General features: G+C 45.3%; 1 protein-coding gene and 1 pseudogene across 1 annotated transcript in view; one reads left to right on the top strand and one right to left on the bottom strand.

Annotated features, from left to right (window-relative positions):
- The window catches only part of LOC105480400 (zinc finger protein 589), a 28,939-nt gene extending 7,282 nt beyond the window's left edge, over positions 1-21,657 (bottom strand). The window contains 3 exon segments of the mRNA XM_011739204.3: positions 1,959-2,085; positions 15,194-15,246; positions 21,193-21,657. Coding sequence (XP_011737506.3) covers positions 1,959-2,085; positions 15,194-15,246; positions 21,193-21,235 — 223 coding nt within the window. The 5' untranslated portion in view covers positions 21,236-21,657.
- Positions 5,414-7,557, top strand: LOC105480593 (large ribosomal subunit protein mL66 pseudogene; annotated as a pseudogene).
- Positions 21,658-23,091: the final 1,434 nt, after the last annotated feature.

Raw genomic sequence — 23,091 nt, 5'->3', positions numbered from 1 at the left:
CAAGCGGTTACTCAAACACCACAACCAGCACTGCCATGAGTGATGTGATTTTTTTTTCATATTGGTGAACACCTCTTGGTAAAGCTCAAAAACTATTTTCTCTTGATTTACAATCTACCATGCAAAAATTACTTTATGATACTATTTAACATAGATTTATATTCTAGATTCAGAACATTACAAACAGATCCGTGGGCTACAGGGGAAAAAAAAAAGGAGACAGAGAAGGAGCTGATATAAATTAAGAGAATTTTTTAGAAGATGGAATGTGTGGATCTCATCTGAATCCCGATTCAATTTTGCAAAAAAACTTGAGATGATCTAGGTGTTGGATGATACTGAAGCATTCCTGGTAACTTCTGAGTTCTGATCATGACACTGTGGTTATATAAGAAAATATTAGGCCGGGCACAGTGGCTCATGCCTGTAATCCCAGCACTTTGGGAGGCTGAGGCAGGTGGATCATCTGAGGTCAGGAGTTCGAGACCAGCCTGGCTAACATGGTGAAACCCCGTTTCTACTAAAAATACAAAAAAATTAGCGGGGTGTGGTGGTGCGTGCCTGTAATCCCAGCTACTCGGGAGGCTGAGGCAGGAGAATTGCTTGAACCCGGAAGGTGGAGGTTGCAGTGAGCCAAGATCGCGCCACTGCATTCCAGCTTGGGCGACAAGAGTGAAACTCCATCTCAAAAAAAATAAATAAATAAAATAAAATATCCTTATTTATTGGAGTTGCACTGTGATATAACATGAGTGGTATGTCATGATATTTGAGATTTGCTTTAAATAATTCAGCAATAAGAGAAAAAGTGATGTAGAGAGAAAGGGAAAGATGGATCAAGAACAAAAACAGTTTAACACCTGAAATGGATCCAATGAGATCCAAAGTTTCAGGGTCAAGATTAATTTGAATCAGATTATTTTAAGACAATTTTAACATATTCTTCAGAATCAACAAAATGTATGAGCATAAAGATAGAGTAACAAGACCAGATGAAATGAGACCAGATCAGATTGGCCAATTGAAAGCTAACTTAAATGGATGAATCTGCACTGAAATAGAAATAAGCAAAACTAGGATTGAAATGAGGCCAATTCAAATGAGATTAAAGCAGTGCAAAATAGGTCTAAACAGATGCAAAGAGAATAAATCAGAACTATTTAATTCATAGCTATGCCAGATGAAGACAAACCTTGAGAAAGCTGCTGAGAGAAATGTGAGGAACTTTGAAAATCTGACTCTCATCAATAACTCAAGAATATCCAGAATGATTTTGTTATTTGCTAACCTAGTAATCAGTTTTAGTTTTCAAATAAGTGAATAAAAACATGATGTATGATATCCAGTAATCTTTAAAACATCAAACTGACAGACTTATACCTTAAACCTCAAACATTTCCAACTTCTAGGTCATAGAAGGCATCTCTTACTATTCTCCTCCTCGTTCTCTGTACTCCAAACACCTTGGCCTCTTTGCTTTTCCTCCAAAGGACTAGATATGCTCCTGCCTCCAGAGCCGTGGCACTGCTTTCCTCTTGTCTGGAGCAGTTTCCCACCTGACCCACATACCCAACCTCCTTACCTCCTTCAAGCCTTTGTTCAAATGTACTTCCTCAGAGAGGCCTACCCTGATCACGCAATTTAAAAGTTCAGCCAGTTGCCTCCACACCCAGGCACTTCAGATCTCCCTTAATCTGCTCTACTTATATTTATATATATCTTATACATTTTTTAACTATGTAGCACTTATTATCCTTTGACATATATAATTTACCTATATATGCTGCTTATTGTACATTGTCAGTCTACCTATACTAGAATGTAAGCTCCATGAGAGAAGAAATGCTTTATTATTCTATTCATCGATATGTTCTAAGAGATTAAAACATTGGCTGGCACACTGAATATGGTCAGTAAATACTTAAATGGAAAAATGAAGGAAGAGAACATATCCTCACCCAACGAGACCAGATTCCTGAGATTTTCCAGCATCACTTCTTTGAATAGGTTCCTCTGCTCAAGGTTCAGTCTCTTCCACTCTGCCTCAGTGAAAAGCACAGCCACATCCTCGAAAGTCACTGGTCCCTAAATCAACCAATAAATTCATATTCATCAAGTCACAATTAAGATTCACAGGGAGAATGGAACTGGTGGTCTTGGAGAATCTAGCTACATAAGAAATGGATCTAGGCCAGGCACGGTGGCTCACACCTACAATCCCAGCACTTTGGGAGGCCAAGGTGGGAGGTTACCTTGAGGTCAGGAGTTCAAGACCAGCCTGGCTAATATGTTAAAACACTGTCTCCAGTAAAAATACAAAAATTAGCTGGGCGTGGTGGCACACACCTGTAGTCCCAGTTACTCGGGAGGCTGAGGCAGGAGAATCGCTTGAACCCTAGAGGCAGAGGTTGCAGTAAACCAAGATCACTCCACTGCACTCCAGTGTGGGTGACAGAGGGAGACTCTGCCTCAAAAAAAAAAAAAAAAAAAAAAAAAAAGAGAGAAAGAAATGGATTTGCTACTTGGGAGGCTGAGGTGGGAGGATTGCTTGAGCCCAGGAGTTCAAGACTAGCTTGGGCAACACAGTGAGACCCTGTCTCTATGAAAAATAAACAAAAATTAGCCAGGTATGGGGGTGTACACCTGTAGTTCCAGCTATTCAGGAGGCTGAGGTAGGAGGATTGCCTGATCCTAGCAGGTCGGGGCTACAGTGAGCTGAGATTGCACCATTGCACTCTGGCCTGGGTGACCAGAGCGAGACCGTCTCAAAAAAACCTACACCATATGCTTTTTCATCTTCAAGTCTCTTCTCTTCAAAATGAGTATTCAGTGGTGTTTTCTCTTTAGTTATACTTGAAAGTTGGCATTGCCCTCAGATACCAAGGGAGCCACCAATCAACTTACTTCTACTGAATTCAAGCATTATTTGCTCAGTGACCAACTGCTTCAGCCTGTGGGTATTTCATGACACTCCTAACTTGCCCTAGATTTTTTTTTTTTTTTTTTTTGAGACAAGTCTTACTCTGTCGTCCAGGCTGGAGTGCAGTGGCGTGATCTTGGCTCACTGCAGCCCCTGCCTCCCGGGTTCAAGTGATTCTCCTGCCTCAGCCTCCCAAGTAGCTAGGACTACAAGTGCATATCACCACGCCTGGCTAATATTTTGGGGGTTTTTTTTGTTTTTTTTGTTTTTTTTTTTAGTAGAGATGGGGTTTCACCATGTTGGCCAGGCTAGTCTCTAATTCCTGACCTCAAGTGATCTGCCTGCCTTGGACATGCTTTAGATTTTTAACTTTACTCTGCAGACTTCGGGGAACAGTTGCACATTATTCCCAGCTGCTTCTGATCGTCCTGAGCATCTCTTCTCTGACTCAGCTTCTTCCTCCTATTCTCAGGTATTCATCAGTCTTCTTGTCCACCTTCCAGTGGTCCTTGGCACTTCAGGAGTTGGGAATATATATTCCAGGTTCTAAAGCGAAACTAACTAAGCTTCTATGAAATCAAAGATGACAGTAGGGGCTGGGGAAAGCACACTGCAAGGCTACCAAGCCAGAGCTTCTTAGCATCCTCCCCTGAGAGCTGGACTATAAAAGAGATTTAATAAAACCCAGCACAGAAGAGCAGAAGCAGTAGAGAATAATAATGACGCTGAGGCCGGGCGCGGTGGCTCAAGCCTGTAATCCCAGCACTTTGGGAGGCCGAGACGGGTGGATCACGAGGTCAGGAGATCGAGACCATCCTGGCTAACACGGTGAAACCCCCGTCTCTACTAAAAAATACAAAAAAACTAGCCGGACGAGGTGGCGGGCGCCTGTAGTCCCAGCTACTTGGGAGGCTGAGGCAGGAGAATGGCGTGACCCGGGAGGCAGAGCTTGCAGTGAGCTGAGATCCGGCCACTGCATTCCAGCCTGGGCGACAGAGCAAGACTCCGTCTCAAAAAAAAAATAAAAATAAAAATAAAAAATAATGACGCTGAGCTAAGAGTAGGAAACTAGGTGTAGATACTGAAATCCTTGAGTGTGTGAGAAGTTTTGGGAGGGATGTCACATCTATAGCCAGCAGCCCAGGCAGTCAGGCTGCATGGCATAGTGTAGGAGGGAGGACAGAAAGTCTAGACAGCAGGCCAGGACCCAGGATTAGGCAGCCAAGGCCTGAGCGGGCAGTGGTGTGGGCTGCTGTCCCTTACATGCTTTCCATGACCTGCTGCTTCAGGCATATCCTGGTTCTCATATTCTCAGTGATCTTTCCACTTGTCTTTTTATATCCCGGGTCTCATAATTTCTCTTGTTCAAGCCTTGTGTCTCTCATGTTCCAACATCCTCTCCATTTCTCTCTTGACTCCTCTTCCCCCTCTAGTTCTTCCACTGAAGCATAAAACAGGCTCAGCTACAATGGAAGCTAGGCTTTTTGCACAGTGGATGTAGTAGGAGCCCAATCTATGGAGCCCGACCACATAAGTCCAAATCCCAACTTTGCCACTTATACAATACATGACCTTTGGAAACTTACATAACCTCTCTGTGTCTTAGTTTCCACATCTATAAAATGGGCTTGATAATGACACCTACTATCTTAATAAAGATAAAGCACTGACATCAATGCCTGACATGCAGTAAACACTTGCTATTACTATTTGCTATAATTAAGCAATGGAATGTTTTATATTTAAATGAAAACTGGTTTTTAAAATAAGTAAATAATTTTTGGTTCTCAAAAAATAATCAAACATTCTGTCCAGTACAAGGCAAGAAGAGGAAGTAAAAAGCATAGAGACTGGTAAGGAAGAAATAAAATTACCCCATTTGCCAAGGACATGGTTTTCTATGCAGGAAATGCAAAGGAATCTATAAAAATGATCATATAACTAGTAAGTGAGTCCAGGAGGATTGAAAGATACAAGATGAACACATAAACATCCATCATATTCCTATAGATTAGCAACAACCATGTGAAACTGAAATTAAAAACATAATACCATTTACAATCACTCCCCCCAAAAAGAGGTGCCTAACATAAACCCAACAAAACAAGTATAACATCTGTACACTGAAAACTACAAAATGCCAATGGAAAAAAAAAATCAAAGAAGATCTAGCTAAATGGGGAGACAAAGCATGTTCATGAGTTGGAAGGCTCAACAAAGACGTCAATCTTCCCCAAAATGATCTATAGATTTAACACAATTCCTATCAAAATCCCAAACAGATTTTTTTGTAGATTTATAGACAACTTATCCTATTATATATATAAGGTAAAGAAACTAGAAGAACAAAGTAAGAGGGATCACTCTACCTCATATTAAACTTACTACTATTTGGTCACTGCAATACTTGAGACAGGGTATTGATGGAAGAATAGACACACAGATCAATAGAAGAGAACCGAGAACCAAGAACCCAAAAAGAGATCAACACAAATGCCCCAAATTGCTAAAAGTAATTCAATGAAGAATAGATTTTGCAACAAACGGTGCTGGGCCAACTGGACATTCACAGACAAAAAAATTAACCTGAACCTAAAACCTCACACCGTATACAAAAAAAAAAAAAAAAAAAAAATCAAAAAGAATCACTAATTTAAATATAAAAATATAAAAATGTTAGAAAAAAATACAGGAGAAGATCTGTATTGGGACCTAGTGCTTGGTAAAGAGTTCTTAGACATGACACCAAAACCACAATCCATAAAAGAAAAACACAATAAAACAGACTTCACCGAAATTAAAACTTTTTTCAGTGGCTCACGTCTGTAATCCTAGCACTTCACTTTGGGAGGCTGAGGCAGGCGGATCTCCTGAGGTCAGGAGTTTGAGACCAGCCTGGCCAACATGGTGAAACCCCATCTCTACTGGAACATAGAAGCAGACGGAACATTTCCTAACCCATCCTATGAATCCAGCATTACCCTAATAGCAAATCTAGATAAAGACATTAGAAATTAAAACTATAGATCAACAGATCTCACAGAGACACAATACCCCCCTCCCAAAATATAAGAAAATCAAATCCAGAAAAGTATAAGAATTACACACCACACTTGGGTTTATTATAGTTCTGCAAAGCTGGTTCAACATTTGAAAATCAATCATTGTAGAGGTCAGGGTTGGTTTTTCAAGACGGCTGCCTTCGAGGCTCTGGGGTCCGGCTGTGGGCAGCTTCCCCATGGGCTCCTAGCAGGCCCAGCAGCGACCAGCTGGTCTCAGCTTCCAGCTCGCCGGTTCAGGGCAGTGGTGGAGATCCAAGAAGGAAAGACAACTATAATTGAAGGCCGTATCACAGCGACTCCCAAGGAGAGTCCAAATCCTCCAAACCCCTCTGGTCAGTGCCCCATTTGCCATTGGAACCTGAACCACAAGTAAAACTATGACAATGTTTTGCTGCTTAGCCAGTTCATCCAGCCTCATGGAGGCACGCTGCCCTAAAAGATGACAGGCCTATGCCGGGAAGAGCACTGCAAGATGGAGGAGTGTGTGAAGATGGCCTACCAAGCAGGTCTGTTACCAAATCATAGGCCTCAGCTTCCTGAAGGAGTTGTTCCAAAGAGCAAACCCCAACTCAACCAGTATCTGATGCGCTGGGCTCCCCACTCTCTCAGGCCCATCTACATAAAAGGCCTCCCCTGGAACAGGGTGCTCATGGCCTTGGGGTCCCCCCTCCTGAGGGACAATGTCTGCTACTCAAGAACACCTTGGAAGCTGTATCACTGACAGACAGCAGAGCTTCTAGAGTTCCTCCTGCACTATGGAGTAGGAGGCCCACTCACAAGCCCTCGGTTACAACTATAGTCCTGCCCCAACCGCCCCATGACGGCCTGGCCCCTCTGACATGTATGGACAGGTGACAGTGGGACGAACTTCAGTACCCTTGGCCTCCCCAGTAGCAATGCTGGGAGCTAGAGGCAGGCAGGGCAGTTGGGTCCCTCGGCAGCTGCTGTGGGGCTTGGGCCATACTCAGTGCTGGGAACAGAAGATTTTGCCCAATGGAATGTCATAAACTAGGCTCGTGGGCTTAAAGAAAAGAAAAGAAAATCAATCATTGTAATCCACCATGTTAATAGGCTAAAGAAACAAAATCAGATGATCATATCATTTGATGCAGAAAACACACTTGACAAAACCCAACATCTAGTGACTATAAAAATTCTCAGTTGCCAGGCGTGGCGGCTCATGCCTGTAATCCCAACAGTTTGGGAGTTTAAAGCAGGATTGCTTGAGCTCAGGAGTTTGAGATCAGCCTGGGCAACATGGCAAGACCCCGTCTCTGGCCAGCCATGGTGACTCTTGCCTGTAATCCCAGCACTTTGGGGCACTAAGGCAGGCAGATCACCTGAGGTTACAAGTTCGAGACCAGCCTGGCCAACATGGCAAAACCCTGTCTCTACTAAAAATAAACAAACTAGCCAGGCATGGTGGTGAGCACCTGTAATACCAGCTACTCGGGAGGCTGAGGCAGGAGAATCACCTGAACCTGGGAAGCGGAGGTTGCAGTGAGCCAAGATCATGCCACTGCACTCCAACCTGGAGACAGAGCAAGACTTTGTCTCAACAACAACAAAAAAAGGTAAAAAACTCTCAGCTAGGCATGGTGGCTCAGTACTTTGGGAGGCTAAGGTAAGCAGATCACTTGAGGTCAGGAGCTTGAAACCAGCCTGGCCAACATGGTGAAACCCCGTCTCCACTAAAAATACAAAAATTAGCTGGGCGTGGTGGTGCACACCTGTAATCCCAGCTACTTGGGAGGCTGAGGCATGAGAATTGCTTGAACCCAAGAGGCAGAAGTTGCAGTGCAACGAGATGGCACTTCTGCACTCCAGTCTGGCAGATAGAGTGAGACTGTCTCAAAAAAATAAAAAACAAAAATAAAAAGTAATAGCTCTCAGCAAACTAGAAATATAGCAGAACTTCCTCAATTGACAAAGAACATCTACAAAAAACCTACAACAAACATCCTGCTTTATAGCGAGAGACTAGATGGTTTTCCTAGATAACTGGAAACAAAGCAAGGATGCCTTCTCTCACCACTCCTGTTCAACATTGTACTGAAAGTCCTAGCTACTGCAATGAGACAAGAAAAAGAACATGTACACATATTTGAAAAGAAGTAAAGCTGTCTTTGTTCACAGATGACATGACTGTCTACATAGGAAATCCCAGAGAATCTACAAAAATAAGTAAATAAATAAATAAAAATCTTGGAACTAATAAACAAGCATAGAAAGGCTGCAGGATATAAGATCATCTGCTTTCCTATATGTCAACTGCTTTCCTATATACCAGGAATGAACAATTAGAATTTTAAATTTTACACACACACATACACACAGAGTATCAAAAAATTAAAGCAATTGGGGTTCAAGCAATTCTCCTGAGATTACAGGCATCAGCCACCGCGCCTGGCTTGTTTTGTTTTGTTTTGTTTTGAGACGGAGTCTTGCTCTGTCGCCCAGGCTGGAGTGCAGTGGCCAGATCTCAGCTCACTGCAAGCTCCGACTCCCGGGTTTATGCCATTCTCCTGCCTCAGCCTCCCGAGTAGCTGGGACTACAGGCGCCCGCCACCTCACCCGGCTAGTTTTTTGTATTTTTTAGTAGAGACAGGGTTTCACCGTGATAGCCAAGATGGTCTCGATCTCCTGACCTCGTGATCCGCCCGTCTCAGCCTCCCAAAGTGCTGGGATTACAGGCTTGAGCCACCGCGCCTGGCCTTGTTTTGTTTTTTAAGAGATAAGGTCTCACTCTGTCGCCCAGGCTGGAGTACAGTGGCATAATCATAGCTCAATGCAGTCTTAAACTCCTGAGCTCAAGTGATCCTCCCACGGCAGCCTCCCAAGTAGCTAGGACTACAGGTACATGCCACCAATCCCAGTGAATCTCTTTTTTAATTTTTTAGAGATGGGTTCTTGCTGTGTTGCCCAGACTAGTCTTGAACTGCTGGGCTCAAGTGATACTGTCACTTGAGGAAAACGTCAAACGAATCCCAAGTAAGGGACATTCTACAAAATATCTGACTAGTACTTCCTTGGAGACATGACAACTAAGTGTAATATGATAACCTGGATGGGATCTTGGAACAGAAAACGGTCATTAAAGAAATCCGAATAAAGTATGGACTTTAGTTAATAACCACCACTATTATTGATTCATTAATACTAACGGTGACAGCCGGGCATGGTGGCCACACCTGCAGTCCAAACACTTTGGGAAGCCAAGGATTACTTGAGGTCAGGAGTTTGGGACCAGCCTGGCCAACATGGCGAAAGCCCATCTACTGAAAATACAAAAAACAGCCATGTGTGGTGGTGCACGCCTGTAATCCCAGCTACTCAGGAGGCTGAGGCAAGAGAATCACTTGAACCGAGGAAGCAGAGGCTGTAGTGAGCTGAGATTGCACAACTGCACTCCAGCCTGGGAAACAGAGGGATCTTCTGTCTCAAAAAAAAAAAAAAAAGAAAAAAGAAAAAGCCCAGATTATTAAGATAAAGATCTACATAAATGAGGAAAAAATTGTCTAAATAAATGGAGAGACACTGTGCTGATGGACCAGAACACTCAATAATGTTAAGATGTTATTTTCCCCCAAACTAATATGAAAATTCAAAGCAATTCAATCAAAATCTCATTGTAGAAACTGATACAATTTCAATTTCAAATTGATAGATTTCAATATTTATATAAAAATGCAAAAGACTTAGAATATGCAAAGCAACCTCAAAAAAATAATAAAATTAGCCAGGTGCGGTGGCTCATGCCTGTAATCCCAGCACTTTAGGAGGCAGAGGCGGGCAGATCAGGAGGTCAGGAGATTGAGACCATCCTGGCTAACACGGTGAAACCCCGTCTCTACTAAAAATACAAAAAATTAGCCATGCATGGCGGTACACGCCTGTAGTCCTAGCTACTAAAGAGTCTGAGGCAGGAGAATCACTTGAACCTGGGAGGTAGAGGTTGCAATAAGCCAAGATCATGCCACTGCACTCCAGCCGGGGAGACAGAGGTGAGACTCTGTCTCAAAATAATAATAATAATAAAATTAAGGACTTATATATAAAAAATTAAGGACTTATACTACCTGATTTTTAAGACTTACCATAAAGCTACATTAGTGAGGAGCACAATACAAATGTGAGAAGAGTTCAAAGGAGCAGAACAGAGCACCCAGAAAACAGACCCACAACTGATTTTTCTTTTTTTTTGAGACAGGGTCTCACTCCATCACCCAGGCTGGAGTGCAGCGGTGCGAATATGGTTCACTGCAGCCTCAACCTGCCAGGCTCAAGTGATCCTCCCACCTCAGCCTCCCACATAGCTGGGACTACAGGCAAACAACTCCAGCTAATTTTTTGTACTTTTTGTAAAGATGAGGTTTCGCCATGTTGCCCAGGCTGGTCTCGAACTCCTGGGCTCAAGCGATCCACCTGTCTTGACCTCCCAGAGTGCTAGGATTACAGGTATGAGCCACTGTGCCTTGCCCTACAATTGATTTTTAACAAAAGTATCAAAGGAATTCAATGAAAGAAGGAAAGTCTTTTCAAAAACAGTGTTGGAAGAACGGAATGCCCAAATTTAAAAACAAAGAACACCAATCCCTATCTCATACCATTCCAAAAAAACCTAAAAATCACCTCAACTTAAAAGTTCATTTTTTTTTTTAAGGTTTTTTTTTTTTTTTTTTTTGAAACGAAGTCTCGCTCTGTCACCCAGGCTGGAGTGCAGTGGCGCTATCTCGGCTCACTGCAAGCTCCGCCTCCCGGGTTTACGCCATTCTCCTGCCTCAGCCTCCCGAGTAGCTGGGACTACAGGCGCCCGCCACCTCGCCCGGCTAATTTTTTTGTATTTTTAGTAGAGACGGGGTTTCATTGTGTTAGCCAGGATGGTCTCGATCTCCTGACCTCGTGATCCACCCGTCTCGGCCTCCCAAAGTGCTGGGATTACAGGCTTGAGCCACCGCGCCCGGCCTAAAGTTTCTTTTTTTTTGAGATGGAGTTTCACTCTGTTGCCCAGGCTGGAGTACGTTGGTGCAATCTTGGCTCACTGAAACCTCTGCCTCCCAGGTTCAAGTGATTCTCCTGCCTCAGTCTCCCAAGCAGCTGGGATTACAGGCGCGCATCACCACGCCCAGCTAATTTTTTTTTTCTTTTTTTGAGACGGAGTCTTACTCCGTCGCCCAGGCTGGAGTGCAGTGGCGTGACCTCAGCTCACTGCAACCTCCACCTCCCAGGTTCAAGTGATTCTCCTATCTCAGCCTCCCAAGTAGCTGGAACCATAGGCGCGTGCCACCACGCCCAGCTAATTTTTAGTAGAGTCGGGATTTCACCACGCTGGCCAGGCAGGCCTCGAACTCCTGACCTCAGGTGATCCGCCCCTCTCGGCCTCCCAAAGTTCCAGGATTACTTGCATCAGCCATGGCGCCCGGCTGAATTTTTGTATTTTTAGTAGAGATGGAATTTCACCATGTTGGCCAGGCTGGTCTCAAACTCCTGACCTCAAGCAATCCACCCACCTCGGCCTCCCAAAGCTAGGATTGTGGGCATGAGCCACCGCCCCCAGCCAAAATTATACAGTTTCTAGAAAAAAATCTTCACAACTTGGAGATAAGCGAAGATTTCTTTGACAGCATACAGACAGCAAAAAACATAAAACAGAAAAGTTGACCAAATTTCATATTTAAAAAACCATTTTATAGTTTTAACAAACTTCATCAAAATTTTAAAACTCCTGCTCATCAAAAGACATTAAGAAAACGAATAGGTAGGCTCTAGGCTAGAACAAAATATTCATGAAACAAATACATGACAAAAGACGAGCCAGGCACCGTGGCTCACGCCTGTAATCCCAGCATTTCAGGAGGCCGAGGCAGGCGGATCACCTGAGGTCAGGAGTTCGAGATGAAACCACGTCTCTACTAAAAATACAAAAATTAGCCAGGCATGGTGTCGCATGCCTGTAATCCCAGCTTCTCAGGAGGCTAAAGCAGGAAAATCGCTTGAACCCAGGAGACAGAGATTGCAGTGAGCCAAGATCGCATCACTGTACTCCAGCACGGGCAACAGAGGGAGATTCTATCTCAAAAGAAAAAGAAAACAAGTCGTTCTCAAAGAAGTAGAGAGTAGGCCAAGTGCAATGGCTCACACCTGTAATCCCAGCACTTTGAGAGTCCAAGGTGGGAGGACTGCTTGAATCCAGGAGTTCGAGACCAGCCTGGGCAACATAGTGAGACCTCGTCTCTATTTAATTTAAAAAAAAAAAAAGAAAGAAAGAAAGTAAAGAGTAAAATAGTAGTTACCAGAGGATGGAGAGGGGAAGGGAGAGGAAAGCAGGAGAGAGATTGGTCAATAGGTGCAGAACTACATCATACAGAAGGAATAAGTTCTGGTGTTCTATTGCAAAATAGGAAGCTTAACGTTAACAATAATAAATTGTATTTTTTTTGTTTTTTTGAGATGGAGTCTTGCTCTGTTGCCTGGACTGGAGTGCAGTGGCTCGATCTCGGCTCACTGCAACCTCCACCTCCCAAACTCAAGTAATTCTCCTGCCTCAGCCTTCTGAGTAACTGGGATTACAGGTGCCCACTACCACACCCAGCTAATTTTTGTATTTTTAGTAGAGACGGGTTTTCCCCATGTTGGCCAGGCTGGTCTCGAACTACTGACGTCAGGTGATCCGCCCATCTCCGCCTCCCAAAGCGCTGGCATTACAGGTGTGAGCCACCATGCCCAGCCAGAACTGTATATTTCAAAATAGCTAGAAAAGAGGTTTTTGGCCGGGCGCGGTGGCTCAAGCCTGTAATCCCAGCACTTTGGGAGGCCAAGACAGGTGGATCACGAGGTCAGGAGATCGAGACCATCCTGGCTAACACGGTGAAACCCCGTCTCTACTGAAAAAATACAAAAAACTAGCCGGGCGCGGTGGTGGACGCCTGTAGTCCCAGCTACTCCGGAGGCTGAGGCAGGAGAATGGCGTGAACCCGGGAGGGGGAGCTTGCAGTGAGCTGAGATCTGGCCACTGCACTCCAGCCTGGGCGACAGAGCGAGACTCCGTCTCAAACAAAAAAAAAAAAAAAAAAAAGAAAAGAGGTTTTTGAATGTTCTCATCACAAAGAAATGATAAATGTTTAAGGTGATAGATATGCTAATTACCCCAATTTGATCATTACACAATGTATACATGTGTGAAAACATCACATTGTACCCCATTAAAAGGTACAAACATTATATGTCAATCACAAATTGTTTTAAATGTGTCAAAACTTTGAATAGACACATAAAAAAGGAAGCTATGTGAATGGCTAACAAATAGCTGTAGAGTGCTGAACTCAACAAATGGCAAATTCAAAATCTGTGCATTTCGCTGTATGTAAATTTGACCTCAGAAAAAAATCAGAAACAATATTGAATTCTACTTAATGATATGCATGCTGAAGTATTTAGAGGTGAAATGTATTGAGATCTGCAACTTTCTCTGAAGTGCATGAAAACATAAGATGGGCCGGGCACAGTGGCTCATGCCTATAATCCTAGCACTTTGGGAGGCCGAGGCGGGCAGATCACCTGAGGTCAGGACTTCGAGACCAGCCTGGCTAACACGGTGAAACCCCGTTTCTACTAAAAATACAGAAATTAGCCGGGTGTGGTGCCGCGTGCCTGTAATCCCAGCTACTCTGGATCCTGAGGCAGGAGAATCGCTTGAACTCAGGAGGTAGAGGTTGCAGTGAGCCGAGATTGCGCCATTGCACTCCAGCCTGGGCGACAAGAGCGAAACTCCGCCTCAAAAAAAAAAAAAAAAAAAAGGTTGGGGCAGAGGAGGGAATACAGGAAAATAAAGGCAGTTGCTTCCCTGATAATGAAGTAATTTGCTCCCAAGTCACCCTCATCTGTATCAATCAAGCTTGGCCCTTATGGCCTGGAAGCTGCCCCAGAGACCAGCACAAAACCTCCTGAGAAGAATGGTGTGGCTGCTATGTCTCCTATACTCTATCCCTTCATGAAGCTATGTGAATTTAATGCAGGGTTAAAGGACATTGCATACCATGAATTTGATTATCAATCCAAAACTAAGGCCATTCTTCATGGCTGTGCATTGTTTTAACAGCTACAGCCTAACACCTAGTCTTTCCCTGTACTATTTTACAGTTTTAGCTGTCTTCATAATAATTATTACCAGTGTCATTAATTTCCTGTCTCTATGCATCATTTCCCAAAGAATCTTGGATCTTTGAGAATAAGGACAGTGAATTTAACACTCTATTTGGCTAGCTCCCACAATCTCATATAGTCCTCTGCCCAGAAACCAATAAATTAAATTTCTGGTACAGAAAAGACCATAAGGGTTGGGGGACAGGGATACGCAACATCAGAAGAAGGGGGTGAACATTCTATGGGGCTCTTCATCTAAAAACATAACCCCATTTCCTAGAGTTGGAAAATGTGTTCTTTTATCACTGGGTAGTTTTCTAGGACAAAAAAAAACAGTCAAGAAGGCATCACAGAAAATTAATGGTTTGAGATCAGAGAAATCTGGATTTAATTCCTGACTCTACCATTTGGCCATTCGCATGTCCCCGTGCATAAATCATGTAATCCCTCTAAGCCAGATGATCTCATCTTTCAAATGGGGACATCACCACCCATCTCCTACAGCTGTTAATGATTTAAACATAAGACTGAAATATTTATGGATTAAATGGTATGATGCCTTGGATTTTCTTTAATCCAGTAGGAATGGAGATGAAATAAAATTGGCCATGAGTTGATCATTGCTGAAGTGGGATGAGGATACAGAAGAGTTCATTAACTCTTTTTCCACTTTTGCATCTTTGTTTTCTATAATAAAATGTGAAAAAGAGGTCCAATGTACAAGATAAGACTATTAGATACTATTAAAGTGTTATAATTATTTGTGCAAATGTTGACATAGGGAACTTTTAATAGTGCATTTTAGGATCTTAATAACCCAAGGTTTTTATAAAAAGTTACCATTACATTTTAGAATACTCTGAATTAATATTAAACTTGGTCATGTTTTTGTATAAGTTAAAAAAACAGAAAGATTAAACACAAAAACCATTATAATATGCCTAGAACAATGGCTAACACAAGGCATAAACCACTTAATCACTTCCTCCCTTCCCAAGAAAGAGAGATGAGCCCATTCTCTGAGAAATGAGCCAGCATTTCAGAAAAGAGAAAGGTGGGTCCAACTCACCAGATATCTAGGCTTCCCTTCCCAAGGCCAGGCAGAATCCTTGGCAGGCAGAGCTGGGGAAAGAAAGAAGCAGTTTTAAGAAGCCAGCCCTACCAGGCCCATCATGAGGATCCCCAAGAGCCCTCTGAGCCTTGGCTGTGGTCACCTGAGCCTTCTCAGCGGACCCAGACCCCGAGCTCCTTGCACCTACTGCCTTATGCTTGAGTCAACTTCTCTATGCTCTGCACCACTTCCCTATTACATCTTTACAGAAACACTAATCTTAATCAAATGTAGTAAGGTAAACTCGAAGCATTCATCATTTTTCTACCCTAAAAATTAGCAAAACTGTTGAGACAAGGCATCATTTCCCCCATGTGTTATGTGACTCCAGGTAGACATTTTTTTTTCTTTAATTTATGAAAATGGACCGAGCACAGTGGCACGCACCTATAATCCCAGAACTCTGGGAGGCCGAGGTAGGCAGACCACTTGAGGTCAGGAGTTTGAGACCAATCTAACCAACATGGCAAAGAAACCCCATCTCCATTAAAAATACAAAAATTAGCCAGGCATGGTAGTGCACATCTATAATCCCAGTTACTCAGGAAGCTGTGGCAGGAGAATCACTTGAACCCAGGGGACGAAGGTTGCAGTGAGCAGAGATCACACCACCGTACTCCAGCCTGGGCAACAGCAAAACTCCATCTCAAAAATAGTTTATGAAAGAGAAGTCTGTGATTTAATAAAAATGTATTTTTAAAAAATGTGTCAGGCCGGTTTCAGTGGCTCACATCTTTAATCCCAACACTTTGGGAGTCTGAGGTGGGAGGATCACTTGAATCCAGGGCTTCAAGACCAGCCTGGGCGACAATGAGACCCACACCTCTAATAATAAAAATAATCATTGTGGAATTTATTGATTGATTGAGACAGGGTCTCACTGTTGCCCAGGCTAGAATGCAGTGGCGCAATCTCTGCTCACTACAACCTCCACCTCCTGGGCTCAAAGGATCCTCCCACCTCAACTTCCCTGGGATTACAGGCATGCACCACCACACCTGGCTACTTTTTGTATTTTTTGTAGAGACGGGGTTTCACCATGTTGGCCAGGCTGGTCTCAAACTCCTGACCTCAGGTGATCCACCCACCTTAGCCTCCCAAATGCTGGGATTACAGGCATGAGCCACCGCGCCCAGCCTTCCCTGCCATATCTTTGCTGAGGGGAAAGAAGAATGTTTTCCTGATCCTTGAATGTCACTGATTCTGAAAGTTCAGAAAAGGAACTGCGATGTGGTATTTCTAACCTGTGACCTGTGCCTTTGTAGAAGGGACAGAGTCTGGGGAAGGGAGTGCCTCTCGGGGAGGAGGGTCTTAGCAGCAGACCGAAGCTTTCTCCTTGACACTCTTTATTCCAGTGTGAAAGACAGGAACATACTGATAAGGCATACGTGTTTACAAGATATATAGAAGCTGGCCAGGCTCTGCATGGTGCCTCATGCCTGTAATTCGAGCACTTCGGGAGGCCAAGGCAGGCGGTAAGTAGTTCGAGACCAGCCTGGCCAACATGGTGAAACCCCATCTTTACTAAAAACGCAAAAATTAGCCAGGTGTGGTGGCGCATGCCTGTAATCCCAGCTACTTAGGAGGCTGAGGCAGGAGGATCACTTGAACCCACGAGGAGGAGGTTGCAGTGGGCTGAGATCGTGCCACTGCACTCCAGCCTGGGCAACGAGAGTGAAAAACTCCGTCTCAAAGGAAAAAAAAAAGCAGCTTATAATTTGTCTCATCTATTTTTGAGCTCCCCAGAGAGTAATAGTGCAGTTACTATGGGGAATTAGGCTAAGGGTAGCCTTGTCCTTGGGTTTGCAAGAAAAAAAAGCCCTAAATGTGATAATGACATCACCCCTGCTGAAATCATCACCCCTGGAAAAACACTCTAAATAGACCCCAACAACAACTCTGGCTTTTGTACTAAGCTGATGAGAATGTGTCAAGTGATTTAATAAAGACATATATACAATTTCTCCTCTTGCATGCCCTAGAAAACCATCATCCTGGCCCCATAATATGTGCCTAAACTATGTATCTATCCAGAACTGCACATCTTTGTGTAAATGGAGCAGCATTTTAAAATTTTAAAAGTACATAAAATTATAATCTTGTTTGATAACTGTCTTGGGTAATTTTCCAAGTTACTGTTTTCCTCACTAAAGTCAGGAGGGAAAAAAAAGCAATCTTACTATTTCAAGTTCTAAAGTTTTAGAAGTAGAAAAACTGAGTACCATGATTTGGCCACTCCCAGTGGCTACATCTGAGCAAAGCACAAGGCAAGGAGGCAAATCCTTAGAGTTTTCAGCAAAAAAGACCATCTAAGCCTTGCCCTTCCAGAGGGACAGATGGTTCTGATCCCCCTGAGCAGGCGGGAAAAAACTGAGGGACACAGAATAACCTCATACAGCTGAACTAAGGGATCCTACCTCGAGTCCCGGCTCTGCCCTTACTCCTTAGGTGCCTCTCCCCAGCATAAGACCACTCACAGGCAAATCATTCAGGGAGGCAAAGAAGTCCTCCAAGAAGGGAACAGGTGTTGAATGACAGGCACACTCCAGGACCTCAGGAGCAGGTGCATCCGCCCATGTTGGACACATCTGCAAAGCACTTAGGGAAGTCAAAGAACCTTTCTAGCTCTGTGACCACAAATCACCTTCTTTGCCACTCACAAGAGGGAAAAGTTATTCTCCTTCTAAAGTTCAACTTAGTGTTACTGTCTTTACTTTCTTTTTTTTTTTTTTTTTTTTTTGAGACGGACTTCTGCTCTTGGTGCCCAGGCGTACAGTGGCACGCACGATCTCAGCTCACTGCAACCTCCACCTCCACCTCCACCTCCTGGGTTGAATTCTCCTGCCTCAGCCTTCTGAGTTGCTGGGACTACAAGCGCACACCACCAAGCCCGGTTAATTTTTGTATTTTTAGTAGAGACAGAGTTTCACCATGTTGGCCAGGCTGGTCTCGAACCCCTGACCTCAGATGATCCACCCGCCTCAGCCTCCCAAACTGCTGTGATTACAAACGTGAGTCACTGCAATCCGGCCCACCATCTTTACTTTCTTTAGTTTTGCTATCCAATTGAACTGGTCTTGGCACAGTAGGCAGAGACAAAGCCCACCACCCTCAAAGAGTGGATGGAAAGAGGCATAAGGGCTCCCACACAGGACAAACAGCTACATGCTGGACGATGGCTTGGCGAACTACACACAGGCCAAATCCAGCCTGTCACCTGTTGTTATACCACCCAAGGGCTAAGAATAGTCTTTACTTAAGAAAAAAAAAATTTTTAACATAAAGATGATGTCTCACTATGTTGCCCAGGCTGGTCTCAAAATCTGGGCTCAAGTGATCCTAGCCTCAACTTCCCAAAGTGCTGGAATTACAGGTGTAAGCCACCACGCTGGGCCAGTTTTTATATTTTTAAATGGCTGGAAAAAAAAAAATCAAAAAGAATATTTCATAATGAAAAGTATACATGAAATTCAATGTTCTTTTTTTTTTTTTTTTTTTTTAGACAGAGCCTCATTCTGCTACCCAAGCTGGAGTGCAGTGACACGATCTTGGCTCACTGAAACCTCTGCCTCCAAGGTTCAAGCAATTCTTGCGCCTCAGCCTCAGAGTAGCTGGGATTACAGATGTATGGCACCACGCCCAGCTAATTGTTTTTTTTTAAGTAGAGATGGGGTGTTGCCATGTTGACCAGGCTGGTCTTGAACTCCTGGGCTCAAGGGATCCATCCGCCTTGGCATCCCAAAGTGCTGGGATTACAGGCGTGAGCCACTGCACTCAGCCAAAGTTCAAATTTCAAGGTCCATAGAGAAAGTTTTATTGGAACACAGCAATGCTCATTCGTTTACCTATAGTCTTTGCTTTCACACACCAGCAGACCACTAGCTGTGTGGCCTACAAAGCCTGAAATATTTACCACCTGGCCTTTAAAAGAAAATATTTTGGCTCAAGCCTGTAATCCCAGCACTTTGGGAGGCCGAGGCGGGTGGATCACGAGGTCAGGAGATCGAGACTATCCTGGCTAACATGGTGAAACCCCGTCTCTACTAAAAATACAAAAAACTAGCCAGGCGAGGTGGCGGGCGCCTGTAGTCCCAGCTACTTGGGAGGCTGAGGCAGGAGAATGGCGTAAACCTGGGAGGCGGAGCTTGCAGTGAGCCGAGATCGCGCCACTGCACTCCAGCCTGGGTGACAGAGCGAGACTCCGTCTCAAAAAAAAAAAAAAAAAGAAAAAAAAAAGAAAATATTTGCGAGACCAGGTGCAGTGGCTCACGCCTGTAATCCTAGCACTTTGGGAGACCGAGGCGGGAGGATCCCTTGAGCCCAGGAGTTGGGAGACCAGCCTTGGCAACATAGGGAGACACTGTTTATTAAAAAAAACCAAACACAAAAAGTTTGCCCAGCCCTGTTCTAGACTGCTCCTGTTGGAAGTCATTTGGGGCTAGGCACAGTAGCTCACACCAGTAATCCCAACACTTTGGAAGACCGAGGCGGGTGGATTATCCGGGGTTAGGAGTTCGAGATCAGCCTGGCCAACATGGTGAAACCCAGTTTCTACTAAAAATACAAAAAAATAGCTGGGCGTGGTGGCATGTGCCTGTAATTCCAGCCATTTGGGAGGTTGAGGCAGAAGAATCGCTGGAACCTGGGGGAGAAAGGTTGCAGTGCGCAGAGATCGCCTACTGCACTCCAGCCTGGGCTACAAAGCGAGACTCTGTCTACAAAAAAAAAAAAAAAAAAAAAGTGTTTTGGGCCAGGTAGGGGGGCTAACACCTGTAATCCCAACACTGTGTGAGGCCAACGCAGATGGATTGCTTGAGGCCAGGAGTTCGAGACCAGCCTGACAAACATGGCGAAATCCCCTCTCTACTAAAAATACAACAACAGCCGGGGTGGTGAGGCGCCCCCTGTAATTCCAGCTACTCCGGAAGCTGAGGCACGAGAATCACTTGAGCCTGGGAAGCGGAGGCTGCAGTGAGCCGAGATCCCGCCACTGCATTAGGGACGGATTCAAAAAATATAAAAATGCAATATACACCGGGCGCGGTGGCTCACGCCTGTAATCCCAGCACTTTGGGAGGGCGAGGCGGGCGGATCACGAGGCCAGGAGTTCAAAACCAGCCTGGCCAACATGGTGAAACCCTGTCTCTACTAAAAATACAAAAATTAGCCAGGCGTGGTGGAGGGCGCCTGTGATCCCAGCTACTCGGGAGGCTGAGGCAGAGAATTGCTTGAACCCAGGAGACGGAGGCTGCAGTGAACAGAGATCGCGCCACTGCACTCCAGCCTGGGCGACAGAACGAGACTCCGTCTCAAAATAAATGATATAGTAATATAAAATGCTGTTCTTCAGTTGCACTCTGCACATCTCTTTTTTTTTTTTTTTTTTTTTGAGACGGAGTCTGGCTCCGTCGCCCAGGCTGGAGTGCAGTGGCGCGATCTCGGCTCACTGCAAGCGCCGCCTCCCGGGTTTACGCCATTCTCCTGCCTCAGCCTCCCGAGTAGCTGGGACTACAGGCGCCCGCTACCTCGCCCGGCTAGTTTTTCGTATTTTTTAGTAGAGACGGGGTTTCACCGTGTTAGCCAGGATGGTCTCGATCTCCTGACCTCGTGATCCGCCCGTCTCGGCCTCCCAAAGTGCTGGGATTACAGGCTTGAGCCACCGCGCCCAGCCGACTCTGCACATCTTAAATGCTCAACAACCATAAATGGCCAATGACTGCCGGAGTGCAAAAGTGCAGGAGGCCCGGCGAAGAGTCGTGGAGTGAGCACCGTGGAGACTGTACGGGACACCTAGGGAGGAACCTGGCCCTCCAGGGGAGTAAGAGCCGCTGTAGGGGTAGTCAGCGCCTCACACAGCTCGCACCCCGCGTGCAACTCTCGCGGATACGGCCGACGCCTGCGCGGCGCCTGCGGCTGGAGCACGGGGTGGGGGAGGCGGTCTCGCTGTCCGGACTCACCTTCAGTAGCCGAGCCCAGAAGCTGTTCCCGCGGGGCCCACATCTGCGCGCGCACGCACGGACCAAACGAAGTAGCACCACCGTGTCTGAAACGGATTCGAACGCGCACCGCGGGCCACTGGCGGCGCCAGAAGAAGCACAACTGGAGGAAGTGCGTCACCGCGCGGCGCGCAGCCTGCCGGGAAGCGTAGTTCTCGGGGCGGAATGCGACTTGTGCAGGGCGAGAGAAAATGCTGAGGCGCACTTTGACCCTCTAGGTCCCTCTCGGGCGCAGTATTTGAGGTTGTGTTTACCACAGGTACCCATAAGCAAAATATAGTGTTGTTTTCCATGGTTGTAAACATTATGTAAATACACTTACAACGTAAGAACGCCTGCTACTAGCTCTTTTGCACACTTCTATAATGACACGTGTTGACCTGTTCATTGTGTGTTCACTGCTGTGTGGTGTCTAATGTAGAAATAGACCAGGACGGGCCGGGCGCGGTGGCTCAAGCCTGTAATCCCAGCACTTTGGGAGGCCAAGGCGGGCGGATCAAGAGGTCAGGAGATCGAGACCATCCTGGCTAACATGGTGAAACCCTGTCTATACTAAAAAAGATACAAAAAATTAGCCGGGCGTGGTGGCGGGCGCCTGTAGTCCCAGCTACTTGGGAGGCTGAGGCAGGAGAATAGCGTGAACCCGGGAGGCGGAGCTCGCAGTGAGCAGAGACCGTGTGCCACTGCACTCCAGCCTGGGCGACAGAGCAAGACTCCGTCTCAAAAAAAAAAAAAAAGAAAGAAAGAAAGAAATAGACCAGGACTCCAATTGGACAGACTTATGCGTATCCATGGAGACCTTCTCTAGGACAGTGGTTCCCAAACGTTTTGTTGTTGAAATCCTTTTAGACTCTTAAAAATTACTGAAGACCCCAAAGAGCTTTTGAAACAGCCTTTGCAACATTATAACTAAGGAAATTCGGATGTTATAGGAGTTATTAAGAAATTATTTTAGGCAGATAGAGAAGAAAAGGGGGCCTTGGTAAGTTTTTGTTTCTTTTTTTTCTTTTCTTTTTTTTTTTTGAGACGGAGTCTCGCTGTGTCTCCCAGACTGGAGTGCAGTGGCACGATCTCGGCTCACTGCAAGCTCCACCTCCCAGGTTCACGCCATTCTCCTGCCTCAGCCTCCCGAGTAGCTGGGACTACAGGCGCCCGCCACCACGCCCGGCTAATTTTTTGTATTTCTAGTAGAGATGGGGTTTCACCGTGTTAGCCAGGATGGTCTCGATTTCCTGACCTCCTGATCCACCCGCCTCGGCCTCCCAAAGTGCTGGGATTACAGGCGTGAGCCACCGCGCCCGGCTTTTGTTTCTTTTAAAGCAGCTCCAGAAAGGTTTCTTGTCTAGCAGGAAAACCTGGGATCCTAGAGCCGGATGGCAAGCTTTGCTATGCAAACTCAGGCCATTAGAAACTGGGTGCACCCAAACCTGGCGATTCCCGCCCTCCTCTTCTTTGCCCTGACAGATGCCTGGCAACATGGCCACCCCCCACATATTCCCACGTGAGTAGAACTTCAAGGCGCTCTACATTTGCATATTAAAAAGCTAGGGTGGGAGGGCCAGGTTTTTGGCTGCCACGTAAATGACACATCTGATCAAACTAATCCCCTGAGCCCTATGGAAACCAGACACCACCTCCTCCAGCATCCCAAGATAAGCAGCCACTTTTCCGCACACGGTGCTTTTCTCTTTGTTCCAATCTCCGCTCCCTCTGTCTCTACAGAGGAGCTGTTTTCCTCTTCCTTCGTTCTTTCTTGCCTATTAAACTTTTCGCTCCTTGAAACCACTCCACGTGTGTCTGTGTTGTTAATCCTATCAGAGACCAAGGACCCTGGTGTTCCTCTAGTCATCAGAGCCTTAT

This window comes from Macaca nemestrina, chromosome 2 (genome assembly GCF_043159975.1).
Source record: "Macaca nemestrina isolate mMacNem1 chromosome 2, mMacNem.hap1, whole genome shotgun sequence".
Taxonomy (NCBI): Eukaryota; Metazoa; Chordata; class Mammalia; order Primates; family Cercopithecidae; genus Macaca; species Macaca nemestrina.
Note: the sequence above shows the minus strand (reverse complement) of the source record. Positions and strands in the feature narration are given on the sequence as shown.